General features: G+C 45.6%; 1 protein-coding gene across 1 annotated transcript in view; it reads right to left on the minus strand.

Annotated features, from left to right (window-relative positions):
- Positions 1–18,454, minus strand: part of POLR1A (RNA polymerase I subunit A) — a 125,913-nt gene that overhangs the window by 19,561 nt on the left and 87,898 nt on the right. The window contains exons 27-31 of the mRNA XM_075567274.1: positions 15,622–15,748; positions 11,354–11,464; positions 9,565–9,825; positions 8,835–9,035; positions 5,361–5,478 (exon numbers count right to left, since the gene is read on the minus strand). Coding sequence (XP_075423389.1) covers positions 5,361–5,478; positions 8,835–9,035; positions 9,565–9,825; positions 11,354–11,464; positions 15,622–15,748 — 818 coding nt within the window. The remainder of the gene's footprint in view (positions 1–5,360; positions 5,479–8,834; positions 9,036–9,564; positions 9,826–11,353; positions 11,465–15,621; positions 15,749–18,454) is intronic.

Raw genomic sequence — 18,454 nt, forward strand, 5'->3', positions numbered from 1 at the left:
TGTCTATATGTTATTATTTTTATGCCGCAAGAAGGAACTTGGGTATACAAACTTTTAGGGGTAACTGTCATGTTGGGGGGGGGGGGAGGGAAGGATGGCCTTAAACAAGGTCAAATTGTGTACCTTGCACAACACCAAAAGTAGGTCACAAAGGAGGGGAGAGAGAGATGTGTTGTATCCTGTATAGTAACAGAACAAGAACTGCAACAAAGGGTGCGGAGGTGGTGCTGGCAGGGATTGTAGACTATAATGAACACAGGAAAGAAAGAAAGCTCCCCAATAGCCGCACTGAAGAAAACACCTATGCCTGTATTAAAAATTACTATTTATTAATAAATTGATTAAAATATATTTATTGCAGCAACTCTAACGTGAACCAAAATGATTAAAATAAATTAAAAATGGAGGAGGTGTCTGTGTGCTCTAATTCAAACCGACAGTGTAAATTAGGAATAACTATTAATTATTAAGTTGTCCCACTGTTAGTATAATTATATAACAGTGGTAGTTCTTCCAAAACAATTCTAAGTCGTTTGGAGACTACTCCTAAATGGGTAAGTAATGGAGAGTATTGCTAGCTCTGTGTGCGCTCAAACACGAATGATGGGTGGAGTGTTCAATTGAGCCAGCTATATACAGGTATATGCACGTATAAACACACAGTTTTACCAGACCATCAGGTTCAAAAATAAATGTGCCTGTGGGTCTGTCTTGGTGAACAAATTAGCAAGTAATGACCAAATGCTTAAATAGATGTGCAGCTTTCTCAAGATCACAAAGTATGTGTCTTGTACTCGAATCCATACCATAAAGGAAGCAGTCAGAGTGTTGTGCTTCCCATATTGAAGGCTCTGAAACACTCTAACTGGGAATAGGCACCAGACCTCTCCGATTAGCCTGCGCACTTGGTGGTAGCGCTTAGACTGCCCAGCATATGTTTCACCGTTGTGGCTTCATCGGGGGCAGTTACAGAGTGTTTCTCACAGATTTTTATACACCTAATCCTTACCCAATTGGATAATTAGTGTCAGGCTATGATTGGTCCTCGGAGGTTATGTCCCTCCCACACTTCAAAGTAAATTACATAAGGTTAAACAGCCGTGATTGGCTAGTTCGTGTCATGTGGCTGTTAGTTCATCTCATTGGTTAGTCGCGATCATGTGACCCTATTCAGATTCCCCATGCCTCTCTGTTAATTTAAATATGCAGGAGGGTTGCTATAGTTACAGGGAATGCCATACACCGAATGGCCGGGTGTTGCGTCGCGTCATTAACGCGCGTCATCCAAAATAACAAGGTATCAGTGTTGTTGCGATCGGCATTCTGTCTGGCTGTTTGTGCTGAATTTGCAAAGTATCTCTGTTAGTTAGCCACTATCGGATGACCCCATATCTCACACTTAAATTAAATGTATATATTATTTGCTGAGGTTGCAGGAGATACTGGGCACTTGGTGGCCGCTTATAGTATCGCGTCATAATCGCGCGTCATCCTAGACGAATAGGGTCCCTGATTGGAGGATAAAGCAACCTGCTGGTGTTTATATTCATTGTGTTGTTATTATACTGTATGTATATACCTGTATGTGCAAATAAAGGTTTTTATAATTCTTCAGCTGTTTGCTTGTTTTTAACCAGCTATAGGTTGAGACATTTAATTAAAACCAGTGACTGAACAATGGTCAGTGTTTGAATGTGGGAATAAGTAACCAGATTAATGATTCTTTATGTCCATTGAGGAGAATAGTGTGTTCAATGAGAATATGACAAGCTTCACGGATAATATTACTATGTGGATTCGCTACATAGATGATATTTTGATATTATGGAAGGGCAGCAAAAAACTATTCAACACCTTTGTGGAAATTCTTTACTCCAATGAGCACAATCTACGATTGACATGTGAAGTCAGTGATAAAAATCTGGTTTTCCTAGATCTAAAAATGTCAATTAACGAAGATGGTACCATCAACACGGTATCACATGCAAAAAAACAGCGACCAATAGTTATTTAAGGGCAGACGGCCATCATCCGGAACAACTCATCAAAGGCATCCCTACGGGCCAGTTCCTTCGTATTAGGAGGAACTGCTCCAATCTAGTGGACTTTCATTCACAAGCAGAAACAACGAAGAACGAATTTCACACTAGAGGCTACAGTAAAACACATGTAAAAAAAGCCTATAAGAACGCAGAAAAAACAAACAGGGAAGAACTACAATATTCAAAGAGGAAAATGGATATGGAAAAAACCATCAGGTATATAGGTACCTATAGTGCCCAATGGAATCAGATTAAATCCATCTACAGGAAGTACTGGCATATCCTATTGGAGGATAAAGACCTTCGTGAAGTTTTAAAGCCATTTCCAACAATGGTACCAAAGAGATCAAAAAACTTGAGACACGTTGGTTCATAGCCATTTCCAAAACAAGTCTCAATTCCAAACTTGGCTTCCACAGAAAACACAGGGCACCTATAAGTGTGGTATATGCAAAGCATGTACATATATCCATACCAGTAAATCTTTTAAAAGCATTAACAACAACAAAACCTTGCAAATGAAAAGTTTTATAAACTGTAAAACCACTCAAGTAGTATACCTAATTACATGTAAATGCGGGATACAATATGTAGGGAGAACTGGCCGCCAGGTCCTTAGACGCATACTGGAACATATTGGATCTATTAGAAATTAGTTAGACACTCCAGTGTCATGCCATGTAAGGGGATATCACGAGGAAGATACTAACGCTCTGCAATTTCAAGGCATTTTTTGCCTCAAAAGCAATACAAGAGGGGGTGATTGGGACAAAATTCTTTTACAACAAGAGTCCCGCTGGATATACCAACTATCCACCCAATTTCCATTAGGTCTGAATGAGGGCTTCCTTTTCACCCCCTTCTTGTAAACTTCCCTACCCTGTTTGATACTTACCTGCAAACATTGAAATAATTTCAATTCTGACCCTGTTTATTGAATTTTTGATTTTAATTTTTTTGAGTCAATATTTATACCCTATTTATGGACTACTCAAAACTTGGATCTTTGGAAGATATAAACCAGTCAGTTCCCCTTTTTTTATTGGACATAAAGAATCATTAATCTGGTTACTTATTCCTACACTTCATGGTAAAAAATACCACATTCAAACACTGACCATTGTTCAGTCACTGGTTTTAATTAAATGTCTCAACCTATAGCTGGTTAAAAACAAGCAAACAGCTGAAGAATTATAAAAACCTTTATTTGCATATACAGGTATATACATACAGTATAATAACAACACAATGAATATAAACACCAGCAGGTCGCTATATCCTCCAATCAGGGACCCTATTCGTCCAGGATGACGCGCGATTATGACACGATACTATAAGCGCCCACCAAGTGCCCAGTATCTCCTGCAACCTCAGCAAATAATATATACATTTAATTTAAGTGTGAGATATGGGGTCATCCGATAGTGGCTAACTAACAGAGATACTTTGCAAATTCAGCACAAACAGCCAGACAGAATGCCGATCGCAACAACACTGATACCTTGTTATTTTGGATGACGCGCGTTAATGACGCGACGCAACACCCGGCCATTCGGTGTATGGCATTCCCCGTAACTATAGCAACCCTCCTGCAAATTTAAATTAACAGGGAGGCATGGGGAATCTGAAAAGGGTCACATGATCGCGACTAACAAATGAGACGAACTAACAGCCATATGACACGAACTAGCCAATCACGGCTGTTTAACCTTATGTAATTTACTTTGAAGTGTGGGAGGGACATAACCTCCGAGGACCAATCATAGCCTGACACTAATTATCCAATTGGGTAAGGATTAGGTGTATAAAAATCTGTGAGAAACACTCTGTAACTGCCCCCGATGAAGCCACAACGGTGAAACATATGCTGGGCAGGCTAAGCGCTACCACCAAGTGCGCAGGCTAATCGGAGAGGTCTGGTGCCTATTCCCAGTTAGAGTGTTTCGGAGCCTTCAATATGGGAAGCACAACACTCTGACTGCTTCCTTTATGGTATGGATTCGAGTACAAGACACATACTTTGTGATCTTGAGAAAGCTGCACATCTATTTAAGCATTTGGTCATTACTTGCTAATTTGTTCACCAAGACAGACCCACAGGCTCATTTATTTTGGAACCTGATGGTCTGGTAAAACTGTGTGTTTATACGTGCATATACCTGTATATAGCTGGCTCAATTGAATACTCCACCCATCATTAGTGTTTGAGCGCACACAGAGCTGGTAATACTCTCCATTACTTACCCATTTAGGAGTAGTCTTCAAACGACCTAGAACTGTATTGGAATAACTACCACTGTTAGTATAATTATATAACAGTGGGACAACTTAATAATTAATAGTTATTCCTAATTTACACTGTCGGTTTGAATTAGAGCACACAGACACCTCCTCCATTTTTTATTGATTTTAATCATTTTGGTTCACGTTAGAGTTGCTGCAATAAATATATTTTAATCAATTTATTAATAAATAGTAATTTTTAATACAGGCATAGGTGTTTTCTTCAGTGCGGCCATTAGGGAGCTTTCTTTCTTTCCTGTGTTCGTAACTGTCATGTTACTTTATTGCAGGTTTATTTGTAATGTATTTTACTTACAAAGACACATAAAAGTGATGTAAACACAGAGTACAGCTGCTACGATGTACGTTGGCGCAGAAACGCAAAATGCTTAGATTACAGCATTTCTAACGGTTAATGGAGACATGGCCATGCAAGCACCAAACTACTAAAAAGAAAAAGGAGGGGAGAAAGAAGTGATTGTGATACCATTTAACCTTGAGGCCTCTGCCAGGGTGAAGCGGAGCGAGCGAGCATGCGCATGCGCAACACGATCGAAACCATCAATCACAATGTGATTGTCCATAAGAGCGGGTGTCAAGACAAGCAAATTTGATTTTTTTCATGCTTGCCCTGGTCACGTGCGCGCCCCCCTACGCGCGCAACTAGCATGCCACGAATCGCCCGACCAACATGAGCGCCTGACGTCACGGAGCTCGAGCGCCTGCGTGCTCGCATTCCCCCTAGCCGCAGCCTAGTGGCCCTGATGCAATGGCAGCCATGTTATTGCTGGTGAACCGGTCTTATATCCTGGAAAGTACTTATTCAGGGAAGCTTTGGAGAACTCTTCTGTATCAGATATACTGTTCTCATTCAGGACACCAGTCAGGGAGTTTTGCCAATCACTCTAAAACGGAATCACAATCTACACCTACAAATAACGCCAAGGATTCTTATAAGGAACCACAACCTATAATGGACCATCGCTTCAACACAACAAGTATGGCTGAAAGAACTCGGAATGAACCAATTCTTACCATAAACAGCAAACACGTCCTTGATTTCCTTCTCAAGCACCCGTAAAGCAGCCTCGATTCCATAGGTATTAGCCATGGCGTGAATGTCGTTTGAATAAAGCCTCCGTAGGTCCAGTATCTGTAAGGAAAGAAGCAACACTCTACTTCTATTCCATACTGCAGCGCTTACAGAATGTGAAAGGAAAGGGCAGTATAGCACAGGGGGCTCAACTTCCGTCCTCAAGCCCCCCCCCAAAAGGTCAGGTTGTAAGGCTATTCCAGCTTCAGCACAGGTGGTTCAATCAGAGGCTCAAAGAATGAGCATCTGGCCGAGCTACCTGTGCTGAAGCAGGGACTGATTGAGCCACCTGTGCTGAAGCTGGGATATCCTGAAACCCTGACCTTTTGGGGCCATAAGTCGAGCATCCCTGTGCTATACTTGAGCACCCCTGGTGTAGCATGTAACTCCACTGGTGTAATAATTAGTGGTGCCAAGTCAAGACAGTCTTGAGGGGAGACTATTCATTTCATCCCACATCTAGATTATGAAATAATAATGATACATGCAGTAACATTTTTGTGACATCAATGCGATTGGCATCCTAACAAGATTCAAAAAGGTAAAATGTCCACTTATTTGCTACGTGTAAAACAAATGAAAATGTTCATTTTCTTAGCACCCGTGGCAGAGAGGGGTTAACGATTGTGGTGCTGGAAGCACAGGTGGACTACAACCACTCTGGCATAAAGGTGCAGAGAACAGCACAGTCTGCTGAAGCTGGGACTTGCATGAGGAATCTCTGCATTTATAATCCATCCAGAAGAGATGACTGGAAGCCACAGATGTAAGAGCCCTGCCAGAGAACTAGGGGCCCACTTGCCAGGGTAGCACCAGCTGCAGGCTTTTATTTGTAGTGTTTATGGTTTCTGTAGATATTTCTGTGCTGTAATACAGGCTGTTCTGAGGAGCGTGTGATGTAATACAGGCTGCTCTGAGGCGCGTGTGATGTAATACAGGCAGCTCTGAGGCGCGTGTGATGTAATACAGGCAGCTCTGAGGAGCGTGTGATGCAATACAGGCTGTTCTGAGGAGCGCGTGTGATGTAATACAGGCAGTTCTGAGGAGCGTGTGTGATGTAATACAGGCAGCTCTGAGGAGCGTGTGATGTAATACAGGCAGTTCTGAGGAGCGCGTGTGATGTAATACAGGCAGCTCTGAGGAGCGTGTGATGTAATACAGACTTTTCTGAGGAGCGTGTGATGTAATACAGGCAGTTCTGAGGAGCGTGTGTGATGTAATACAGGCTGCTCTGAGGAGCGTGTGATGTAATACAGACTTTTCTGAGGCGCGTGTGATGTAATACAGACTGTTCTGAGGAGCGTGTGATGTAATACAGACTGTTCTGAGGAGCGTGTGATGTAATGCAGACTGTTCTGAGGAGCGTGTGATGTAATACAGGCAGTTCTGAGGAGCGCGTGTGATGTAATACAGGTGCTCTGAGGAGCGCGTGTGATGTAATACAGGCTGCTCTGAGGAGCGCGTGTGATGTAATACAGACTGCTCTGAGGAGCACGTGTGATGTAATACAGGCAGTTCTGAGGAGCGCGTGTGATGTAATACAGACTGCTCTGAGGAGCGCGTGTGATGTAATACAGGCTGCTCTGAGGCGCGTGTGATGTAATACAGGCTGCTCTGAGGAGCGCGTGTGATGTAATACAGACTGTTCTGAGGAGTGCGTGTGATGTAATACAGACTGTTCTGAGGAGCGCGTGTGATGTAATACAGGCTGCTCTGAGGAGCGCGTGTGATGTAATACAGACTGTTCTGAGGAGCGCGTGTGATGTAATACAGACTGTTCTGAGGAGCGCGTGTGATGTAATACAGGCTGCTCTGAGGAGCGCGTGTGATGTAATACAGACTGTTCTGAGGAGCGCGTGTGATGTAATATAGGCAGCTCTGAGGAGCGCGTGTGATGTAGTACAGACTGTTCTGAGGAGCGTGTGTGATGTAATACAGACTGTTCTGAGGAGCGCGTGTGATGTAATACAGACTGTTCTGAGGAGCGCGTGTGATGTAATACAGGCTGCTCTGAGGAGCGCGTGTGATGTAATACAGACTGCTCTGAGGAGCGCGTGTGATGTAATACAGGCAGCTCTGAGGAGCGTGTGTGATGTAATACAGACTGCTCTGAGGAGGGCGATGTAATACAGACTGCTCTGAGGAGCGCGTGTGATGTAATACAGACTGCTCTGAGGAGCGCGTGTGATGTAATACAGGCTGCTCTGAGGCGCGTGTGATGTAATACAGGCGGCCCTGAGGAGCGTGTGATGTAATACAGGCTGCTCTGAGGAGCGCGTGTGATGTAATACAGACTGCTCTGAGGAGCGTGTGATGTAATACGGCAGCTCTGAGGAGCGTGTGATGTAATACAGGCTGCTCTGAGGAGCGCGTGTGATGTAATACGGCAGCTCTGAGGAGCGTGTGATGTAATACAGGCTGCTCTGAGGAGCGTGTGATGTAATACAGGCTGCTCTGAGGAGCATGTGATGTAATACAGGCTGCTCTGAGGAGCGCGTGTGATGTAATACAGGCTGCTCTGAGGAGCGTGTGATGTAATACAGGCTGCTCTGAGGAGCGTGTGATGTAATACAGGCTGCTCTGAGGAGCGTGTGATGTAATACAGGCTGCTCTGAGGAGCGCGTGTGATGTAATACAGACTGCTCTGAGGAGCGTGTGATGTAATACAGGCTGCTCTGAGGCGCGTGTGATGTAATACAGGCTGCTCTGAGGAGCGTGTGATGTAATACAGGCAGCTCTGAGGAGTGTGTGATGTAATACGGCAGCTCTGAGGAGCGTGTGATGTAATACAGGCTGCTCTGAGGAGCGTGTGATGTAATACAGGCTGCTCTGAGGAACGCGTGTGATGTAATACAGGCTGCTCTGAGGAGCGTGTGATGTAATACAGGCTGCTCTGAGGAGCGTGTGTGATGTAATACAGGCTGCTCTGAGGAGTGTGTGATGTAATACAGGCTGCTCTGAGGAGCGCGTGTGATGTAATACGGCAGCTCTGAGGAGCGTGTGATGTAATACAGGCTGCTCTGAGGAGCGTGTGATGTAATACAGGCAGCTCTGAGGAACGCGTGTGATGTAATACAGGCTGCTCTGAGGAGCGTGTGATGTAATACAGGCTGCTCTGAGGAGCGTGTGATGTAATACAGGCTGCTCTGAGGAGCGTGTGATGTAATACAGGCTGCTCTGAGGAGCATGTGATGTAATACAGGCTGCTCTGAGGAGCGTGTGATGTAATACAGGCTGCTCTGAGGAGCGTGTGTGATGTAATACAGGCTGCTCTGAGGAGCGTGTGTGAATTCAAACCTCTGCCTACATGTGTCTGCATGTACAACACAGCCATGAAACCCCGATCAACTAATTTTGAGGTGCAGAAAATCAAATGGCAAAAAAACAAAACAAAAAAAACCCCCCAAACAACTCACATTTGAGTACTTAAAGAGTTCCGGTAGGTTTATTCCTTCGGTGTTTAAGACCAGCTCCTTCTCTCCTCCCCGGCTGGTGGTCTCGTTCAGGAGGCACCGCGTGATGCCTCTGGTCTCATGGATGATGGTGTTGTGTGCGAGGGAGACCACGAGAGACGAGATATCGAAGTGTACCTTCATCAACGGGAGCTTCACGGTGACCTATGTAGAAGGGAGCAGAGAAAGCACGTCAGGGAAGAAGAGCAAACTGGGGGCAAAACCCACTTGGGTGTTTCATTTCCCTTATCTCACCCTGTCCTTGTCAGAGAAGCAAAATAGTTACGGGAAAGTGGGGAGGGGAGTCTTGGCTGTAGACACTCCTACTGAACACACAATGACATCACACAGTGACATCACACAGTGACATCACACAGTGACATCACACAAACAGGAGAGGAAATGAAACCCCTCCTATGTTTAAAAATTAAAAAAAAAAAAAAAAAATACTTATAGGCGTCAAATTTGGGTAAAAAATCACCCATGTGAGACCCTGTAAAGATGTCACTGGAATTATTTCCCTTTGGTTTTTGGGATTTGCCTGTTTAACCACGAAAAAGAAAATAAAAAGAAAGGATACGGCTGGCGTAAACTTTTGACGACCCTGAATGGCGGTCGTAGTTTGGGGGACAATCTCTTGACGGTCTATGAAAGAGAAGGCGCTCGTGCAAGGTCCAATGCATGTGCTTCTTACCTTACACCACAGGCTTTGCTCAGTGTCATATTCATAGTCTTCTACCGAGGCGTTAAGGTGGAGTACTGCATCTACTCTGCTCTCCACCACATCTGCGGGGGGACCTTTCCCGCCCTTTTTCTTTTTGGAGGGTAAGGAAGCCGCTATGGATTCCTCCTCGGCCAATGACTCTGTATCCCCTCCCTCCTCTTCTGCGGCAGATTCTTCGGCAGATAGGGACGGGCTCTCCTCGTCTTCTCCTTCCTCACTCTCATAATCCACCTGCAATACATCGACACCGGAAACTTACAGGAAGGAAGAACTTCTCCGCAAAAGAGGAATGATAAAACTAGGATATGGGGGGGTGGGGGGGGGGGGGGGACAGTCAAAGGGAAATGAAGTACCTTCTTTAAGAGAGTAGTGGATCCATGGCGAGCCATCCCAGCTGAGAGGAATGGGGGAAGTGAGTAGAGTACACTCATTTAAAGTGGAATTGGATTAAAGGTTTTAAGAAATATGGGAAACATTCAGAGAATCAATGTGGTTTGAAGCATCACATCAGGTAAGAAAATGGGCAGAACCAAGTGGGCCATTTGGTTCTCATCTATGGTCAACTGATATATTTCACACCATGGGGAAGGGTGGGCAGCTGCACGGAGAACAGTGTCTCCATTCTAAACCAAAACAAGTATATGGTGCGCCTGCGGCTGGTAGGGCAGGGTACAGAAGGAAGACTGCATATTTTCTCTTCTTACGGTAAAACATCACATTTCATCGTCAGCGTATTCTCTATCTCTTTATATATACAGTTACCCTAGGGACTACTCCAAGCAGTAATTAGTGTATCTGTCCCCACATTTCTTCTTGCCTACCTATTTTTACAAATCCTCTAAGCTTTCAAATAAGTGGAGCCGGTTCCTCCAAGTATCCCGTTAAGCTGGAGGGCATTGCAAAAGTCTGCGAAACGTGGTGCAGCAGAACAACAGAACCGAGGCAAATGGCTGGTATGTTTCTTATAACAAATTAGTGCTCTACAACAGTGTTTTTTAAGCTTTGTTTGGTTAAGGAGCCCTATAATTATACTGTGCTATTCTGCAGAACCCCAACCCTCTCTAATAGCGCGTCTGCGATCAGATGCATTGTAAGGAACCCCAGCCCTCTCTAATAGTGTGTCTGAGATCAGATGCATTGTAAGGAACCCCAGCCCTCTCTAATAGTGTGTCGGAGATCAGATGCATTGTAAGGAACCCCAACCCTCTCTAATAGTATGTCTGAGATCAGATGCATCGTAAATTCTTCTGTATTTGGCACAATTTTCCATTTACATGAACATTGCACGGAACCCTTTAGGGATGCCCGGGGAACCCAAGAACTCCTTGGAACCCGTTGAAAAACACTGCTCTAGAGAGTTGAACACAAGTACAAGGAGTCACTGTGCTAAAAAAAAAAAAATGATACTCAAACAACAAGAGGTCAGTGGGAGTGGACACCGGGACACATATGGTGATGGGAAGGCACTATTTATTCTTCACTCCATGCTCCCTGGTGGCTGCATTTATAAACACAATATTTCAGGTGCGAAAACGTTTCTGGGGCGTATCCTGCCTTCCCCCTAACCAACTCCAACCATGTGCAGTAGGGCAGTTTCTTCTTGTCCTGGGTTTTTAAATCGCTATTCTTTAATATGATTGGTTATCCGCAGCGCAGAAAGCAGTGCTTCAAATCCAGGCACGTACGGGGTTGTCCTAACCAGCAGGATAGTCCATTATCATCAAGGAAAATTGTTACCAACTGCCATCAAACTACATACCTCCTCTTCTTGCTTTTCTTTTCTTCTCGTGTCCGTGGCATCTGCGTCTCCCTCATCAGCATCTGCATCAACAATGGCTTGTTCCTCTTCATTCTCCGCTTCTTTGCTCTCCTAGGGTTGGGCGACAGAATAAGGAAATACCTCGAATAATGCAGGTTTGCTATAGACAAGAAAACCTCAACCATGAGTTAAAAGGAATAACAAAACCCCACAAATTTAAATTAAAGTTTAATCTTCATCATTTACAGTACAGATTTGAATCGCATATATATTTATATATTTTTTCATCATCTCTACTCTATTAGACATTCACAATTTTAGCAAGAAACCCTGAGCCTCAATATTATATATGTATAGATCTATTTGTGGCAATTGGAGCGCTACTGGGGAAGTGACCTCAAGTATCGTATACTACAATAAACAAAGAAGCCCCAATGCACATGCATTTAGTACATTGCTATGTATTTTTTTCTGCTCATAAGTATGGGTCATTTAGTTCAATTCGTTGGCCAAAACATTACAAGCCTGCAACCACATCAAGGTAAACCCTACCAGCAGGTCCTAACAGTTATACCGAGTCTGTAACAGGGAGTTAACCCTGTCTCAGTGAGGCTTCACTAGAAAGCCTCAGTGGTCTGAGGAATCCAGCAGGGAGCTGGTTAATTGCAGCTAAAAACAATTAACCAGTCTCCACCTGGTTAATCAGACACTGTAAAAGCCTCATGCTGTGAACTAACCAAGAGAGTCTTGAGCACACAGGGGGGCTGTGTGCTGACGGCAAGACACCAGAAGTCCAGACCTCCTCTATTCCTGGACACAGAGGACCCAGGAACCTGTCGGAGGCTGGCCCCTCAAGCAGACAACTATCCAGACCCAGACACTGATATGAAGGGCCACCTGCTTTGAGGTACCTCTTGCGATTTTGAGGTGATAGGTTGGTAAGGGGCTTTTCCTCCCCGCCTTGCAGATAGGGACTGGGGAAGTGAGTCAGCCCGTATACAGGGATAGACTGTTTATTTTTGTATGCTCTGCATTGTTTAAAGTGACAGGCTGAATAAAGCCATGTTTTAATTTCCCCCAAACGGTCTCCCTGAGGGGACCTCTGCACATGTCTCTTCCAGCGTCCTTTTGTATTTCCTCCACCGCATAGAGAGAAGAGGAAACAAAACCAGTTCTGTACTATGAGAAAATACTTACAGCATTTTTTTTTTACATTTTGAAATCATTTTAAATGTATTCTATTGTAGGCAGCATTTTTGTTTCTATAGAAACCATTTACAAAATTCCTCTTCTGACACAGGCTCTGGCTTTTGAGCCCCGCCCTCTCTCTAGCAGTGCACCAATTGTATCTAGTGTCTGCCTGGTCACATGATCTTCCACACACAACTTTGCATTGTGGGTACTGTTTTGCAGCAGTAATAGTGATATAAAGAACCCCCGAGCCGAATCTTCAGCGATCGATTACAGGAGAACGGATCGATATGCAACTTAGCTAATCACTTGTCAGTGTGCAGATTGTATTGATGCATATATTGATTATTATTATTATTTTTTAATGGCTGCTTAAACTGCAGCTTTAAAACAAAATCCAACACTTTAATAAAATTTGAGTTTTTCAATTAAAACAAAATAGGAATTCTTGACGGCAAGTCTTGTAAAGTAAAATATTTGCCATTGTCAAATCCCCCCCCCCCCCCCCCTCCCATAGACTCCCCAGGTAACGCAGGCTAGAAACATCTGCCTTAATCCTTTGGGAACGGAGCATATTCACCAGTGTACTGGTGACCATAACAATCATTATTTCCATGGGGAAAGACTGGCGTAAAACACATGCGTCTCCAATACAAGAGTAAAACAAAACACAGGCAGGAATCTGCTATCTTTCATTCTCAGCTCATTAAAGACATCTGGCTCAATAAAGCAATACCTGGGATGTTGGGGATGTTCCAGCTTGGCATAATGTAACAAGGCGTGGGAGAATACAAGCAGATAGGGCTGGGTACTTTTAAAGGTACAGGCAGTCCTCGGTTATCCAACGGAATCCGCTCTGGACGTGGCGCTGGATAGTGAAACCGTTGTAAAGTGAGTCCCATGTTAATCGGTGGCGGTGAGCGTTGGATAATGCATTCAGGCGTCGGGTAACGCATTCAGGCGCCGAAAAACGGCCGTCGGGGTTGCATTGTAAAGCGTTGGATATGCCATTGGTTGTAAAGTGAAACGTTGGATAGCGGGGACTGCCTGTCCATTCACTCTTCGTGGAAGTTGAAATAAAATAATACTGATTTGCTTTGGGTTCATGTTTTGGCCGGATCACTCCAACAGCTCATAGCACCAAGCGGGGAGGACGCCCTGGTCCTGCGGGTGGCATTATGGCCGCGTGATTGCTGGAATAGTGATCACATGGCATTACCCCCATTCTATTCCATTACAATCTATGCTTGAAGAATGGCAGATTCGACTTGTGCTTCAGACCATTTTAATAACAGAACTAATGTGTGTGTACTTGGTCCCTCTACTCCAGGGCTTTCCTAGCGTAGTCCTAAGAAACAACAACAATTGGTGGTTCCCCTAATGTCCGGGGACCGCCCTCTCCTGAAGTTCAAGAGCAGTGAGTCTGTTGACTATAGGAGTCCAGGCAGAAATCCTGGGTGAGCAATATGGCCGCCGGGGTCAGGATTTGGCCTGGCAGCCATTAGAAAAGCCGTGATATCATCAGGAGATGACATTGACCGAGGCGTAATGTTTGTAGTTCATGGCCATTTGTGTCAGGACCAGCACAAAAGAACTACAAATCTCTCCGGAACGAGGAAGGTCCCTGGATCTCGGGGGACCACTGATGAGCGCCGCAGGACCCCCGATCCAGGTAGAATTTAAAATAAGTAAAAAAAAAACACCCATGGCATAAACGCCCCCCTCACCCTTTCCCCCGCCCCCCATCTACAACCCCACCTCTCTCCCTCCCTCTCTTACTTACTCCTCCACGGTCTACACTCTTCCCCCTAAGGAAAGCCCGGAAGGCCGGCTGCTCAGCGCGGCGAACAATCAGATACTTCCCTGCAAAGCAAAGGCCAAATCAGCAGCCTCGCGCCCAGAAACGAACCAATCAGCAGCCCCACGGGGAGGGAACCACCAATCTGAGGCGAAGCAGTTAAAAGCAGGAGAAAAAAGATCCCCAAATAAATAATAGCCCCCATGTGACCACTCCTAGGGTCCCCCTTAGTATGCATGCAAAGTTTCAGATGTCTAGGTTTCATGGTCTTGCAGTTAGGGCCCCGACATGCTCTTTTCTTAGTATAGATATCTAATAAATCAGCGCTAAAAGGGAAGGTTTGTATTTCCACAGAAACCTCGACTGAAAACCACGAGTCTGTGGGCTTCAAACTTGCATCATTCTCTACAACTTAACTAGTTATGTGTTGCTGTAATGTAAGTGAATGCAGTAACAATCTATAATTTAACAAAATGAAAATTATATATACAGTATATCTATCTATATCTACAGTAGAGGCAGCGATTATTCTAACAAAAACCAGTGGCAATTCCCCAAAAGACCCAGGTACACCCAGGTACATTCTGAATACATTTCCTTAAACTAGCCCCAGCATTTTTGCATTGATTAATGGCCTATCAGATTAACAGCGGGGGTCCCTTGCAGTCCCATTCAAACTGAATTGGACTGCCAGGGATCACTGCTGTGTTAATCCTATGGGTCGTTAGTCAATGCAGAAATGCCTTAAACGTGCCTCAAACTAGCCCAGAACATACCCAGCACATACCCAGCACATACCCAGTACATACCCAGAATGTAACCCGGCTAGTTTAAGGCAAATGTTAGAATAAGCATTGCCTCTACTGTATAAATATAAATAAAACAGAAAAAAGACAGCGCCTCTCTGAGGCAGGAAAGTCTCAGAGGCGAGGAGGCATTGGAAAGCCGAGTCGAATTGGAGGCGACACCACCCATATCCGATTCGGATCGAGGACAACGTCAGAGTGCGGACTTGCATCCCCCTCTTCATCTGCCGGGACGGAGCACGAGATCGTCTCGTACAATGCCTGCATTTAGCCGACGTTTGTGAGGGCGCCACTTTTAACTGTCCAGCTGACAAAATTGTATCTCAGATTTACACTAGGAGTGTGCGCCTGTTCTTTTTATAAATAAATATATATCATTTAAAAAAAAGGTATAGTTTAACCCTTTTCCTGCCAGAGGGGCCTGCAACACACTGGCAGCAAAAAGGTTACAATTGATCCTGATCACAACTAACCTTGTTTCCTTGGCCTTCTCCGGCATCATCAAGGTCTTTCTGAGTTACTTTTCGAGCGCCCACTTCTCTGAAAGAGGCAAGTTTTGCGCTTCTCCTCTTGATGGCATCAAACATGATCCTAAAGAACCTGGATAGAGAAGCACCGTGCCCAATGTTTAACCTGAAATGTACAATCCTTCCAAAGAATGGCATTCAACAGAGATCAACATGCATTGGACTCGCGCTGTAAGCTCCGCTGACAAAATAGGGGTTGCATGAAATGATATGGGGACTAGCCATGGAGAGCTTTACTTTCATTTCTGTCCTGGCTTTCACTGGGTGCGGGAAAAGACACAGATGTCTATTTGCGGACGTGTAGCTCTTTTGTTGGCACAATTGGACAGCCACCAGCACGGCAGTATATGTTTACAGCATGCAAGTCAAAGGCTGTTCTAATGTAGTGTTACCGAAGCATGAAGCAAATACTGCAGTATCGGATCGGTATCTGAAACCTCTTCTTCACCGGGGCAGCCTGCAACACTTTGCTCTCTACTGCCCTCTGCTCATACTGCACACGGGTCTGAGACTACTGCCCTCTGCTCATACTGCACACGGGTCTGAGACTACTGCCCTCTGCTCATACCGCACACGGGTCTGAGACTACTGCCCTCTGCTCATACTGCACACAGGTCTGAGACTACTGCCCTCTGCTCATACTGCACACGGGTCTGAGACTACTGCCCTCTGCTCATATCGCACACGGGTCTGAGACTACTGCCCTCTACTCATACTGCACACGGGTCTGACACTACTGCCCTCTGCTCATACTGCACACGGGTCTGAGACTACTGCCCTCTGCTCATACCGCACACGGGTCTGAGACTACTGCCCTCTGCTCATACTGCACACGGGTCTGAGACTACTGCCCTCTGCTCATACCGCACACGGGTCTGAGACTACTGCCCTCTGCTCATACCGCACACGGGTCTGAGACTACTGCCCTCTGCTCATACCGCACACGGGTCTGAGACTACTGCCCTCTGCTCATACCGCACACGGGTCTGAGACTACTGCCCTCTGCTCATACCGCACACGGGTCTGAGACTACTGCCCTCTACTCATACCGCACACGGGTCTGAGACTACTGCCCCCTGCTCATACTGCATACGGGTCTGAGACTACTGCCCTCTGCTCATACTGCACACGGGTCTGAGACTACTGCCCCCTGCTCATACTGCACACGGGTCTGAGACTACTGCCCCCTGCTCATACTGCACACGGGTCTGAGACTACTGCCCTCTGCTCATACTGCACACGGGTCTGAGACTACTGCCCTCTGCTCATACTGCACACGGGTCTGAGACTACTGCCCTCTGCTCATACTGCACACGGGTCTGAGACTACTGCCCTCTGCTCATACCGCACACGGGTCTGAGACTACTGCCCTCTGCTCATACCGCACACGGGTCTGAGACTACTGCCCTCTGCTCATACCGCACACGGGTCTGAGACTACTGCCCTCTGCTCATACTGCACACGGGTCTGAGACTACTGCCCTCTGCTCATACCGCACACGGGTCTGAGACTACTGCCCTCTGCTCATACTGCACACGGGTCTGAGACTACTGCCCTCTGCTCATACCGCACACGGGTCTGAGACTACTGCCCTCTGCTCATACTGCACACGGGTCTGAGACTACTGCCCTCTACTCATATGCACACGGGTCTGAGACTACTGCCCTCTGCTCATATCGCACACGGGTCTGAGACTACTGCCCTCTGCTCATACCGCACACGGGTCTGAGACTACTGCCCTCTGCTCATACTGCACACGGGTCTGAGACTACTGCCCTCTGCTCATACCGCACACGGGTCTGAGACTACTGCCCTCTGCTCATACTGCACACGGGTCTGAGACTACTGCCCTCTACTCATATGCACACGGGTCTGAGACTACTGCCCTCTGCTCATACCGCACACGGGTCTGAGACTACTGCCCTCTGCTCATACTGCACACGGGTCTGAGACTACTGCCCTCTGCTCATACCGCACACGGGTCTGAGACTACTGCCCTCTGCTCATACTGCACACGGGTCTGAGACTACTGCCCTCTGCTCATACCGCACACGGGTCTGAGACTACTGCCCTCTGCTCATACTGCACACGGGTCTGAGACTACTGCCCTCTGCTCATACCGCACACGGGTCTGAGACTACTGCCCTCTGCTCATACTGCACACGGGTCTGAGACTACTGCCCTCTACTCATATGCACACGGGTCTGAGACTATTGCCCTCTGCTCATATCGCACACGGGTCTGAGACTACTGCCCTCTGCTCATACCGCACACGGGTCTGAGACTACTGCCCATCTTTTAGGACTAGGACACACACACACACACACACACACACTGATTATTTTAAACCCAGGAAACATTTGATATGCAGGGCTGTCCATACAACTTCTGAAATGTGTGTTTAAAGAGTTGTAACAATCTAAATACAATGTTAAGTAATGTAACATGTTTATGTTATAGTCTAGTAGGGAAGACCAGCAGTATTGTACAAAACATAATTAGTGGTGGGAAAAATTCTAAAAAAAAAAAAAACCCTACAGAAATTGAGGTTATGTAATAATACATCTTTCAGTTAATGGATTTAAAGGAGCATTCCCTGCGTCTATGCTTTTCTTTAATAGGTTTGAAGCAGGGGGGTCTTTGTTACTGACCCGCGTAGATTTCAGCTCTGGGGACCCCCTGCTTCCTGAGATACTGACCCGCAATAAAAAAAATATTTTAAAAAAAACCATAGCCGCAAGGACAGCTCCTTCAAGGGGGTTTAAATGTGCAAATTTGG

Source organism: Ascaphus truei, chromosome 1, assembly GCF_040206685.1.
Source record: "Ascaphus truei isolate aAscTru1 chromosome 1, aAscTru1.hap1, whole genome shotgun sequence".
Lineage (NCBI taxonomy): Eukaryota > Metazoa > Chordata > Amphibia > Anura > Ascaphidae > Ascaphus > Ascaphus truei.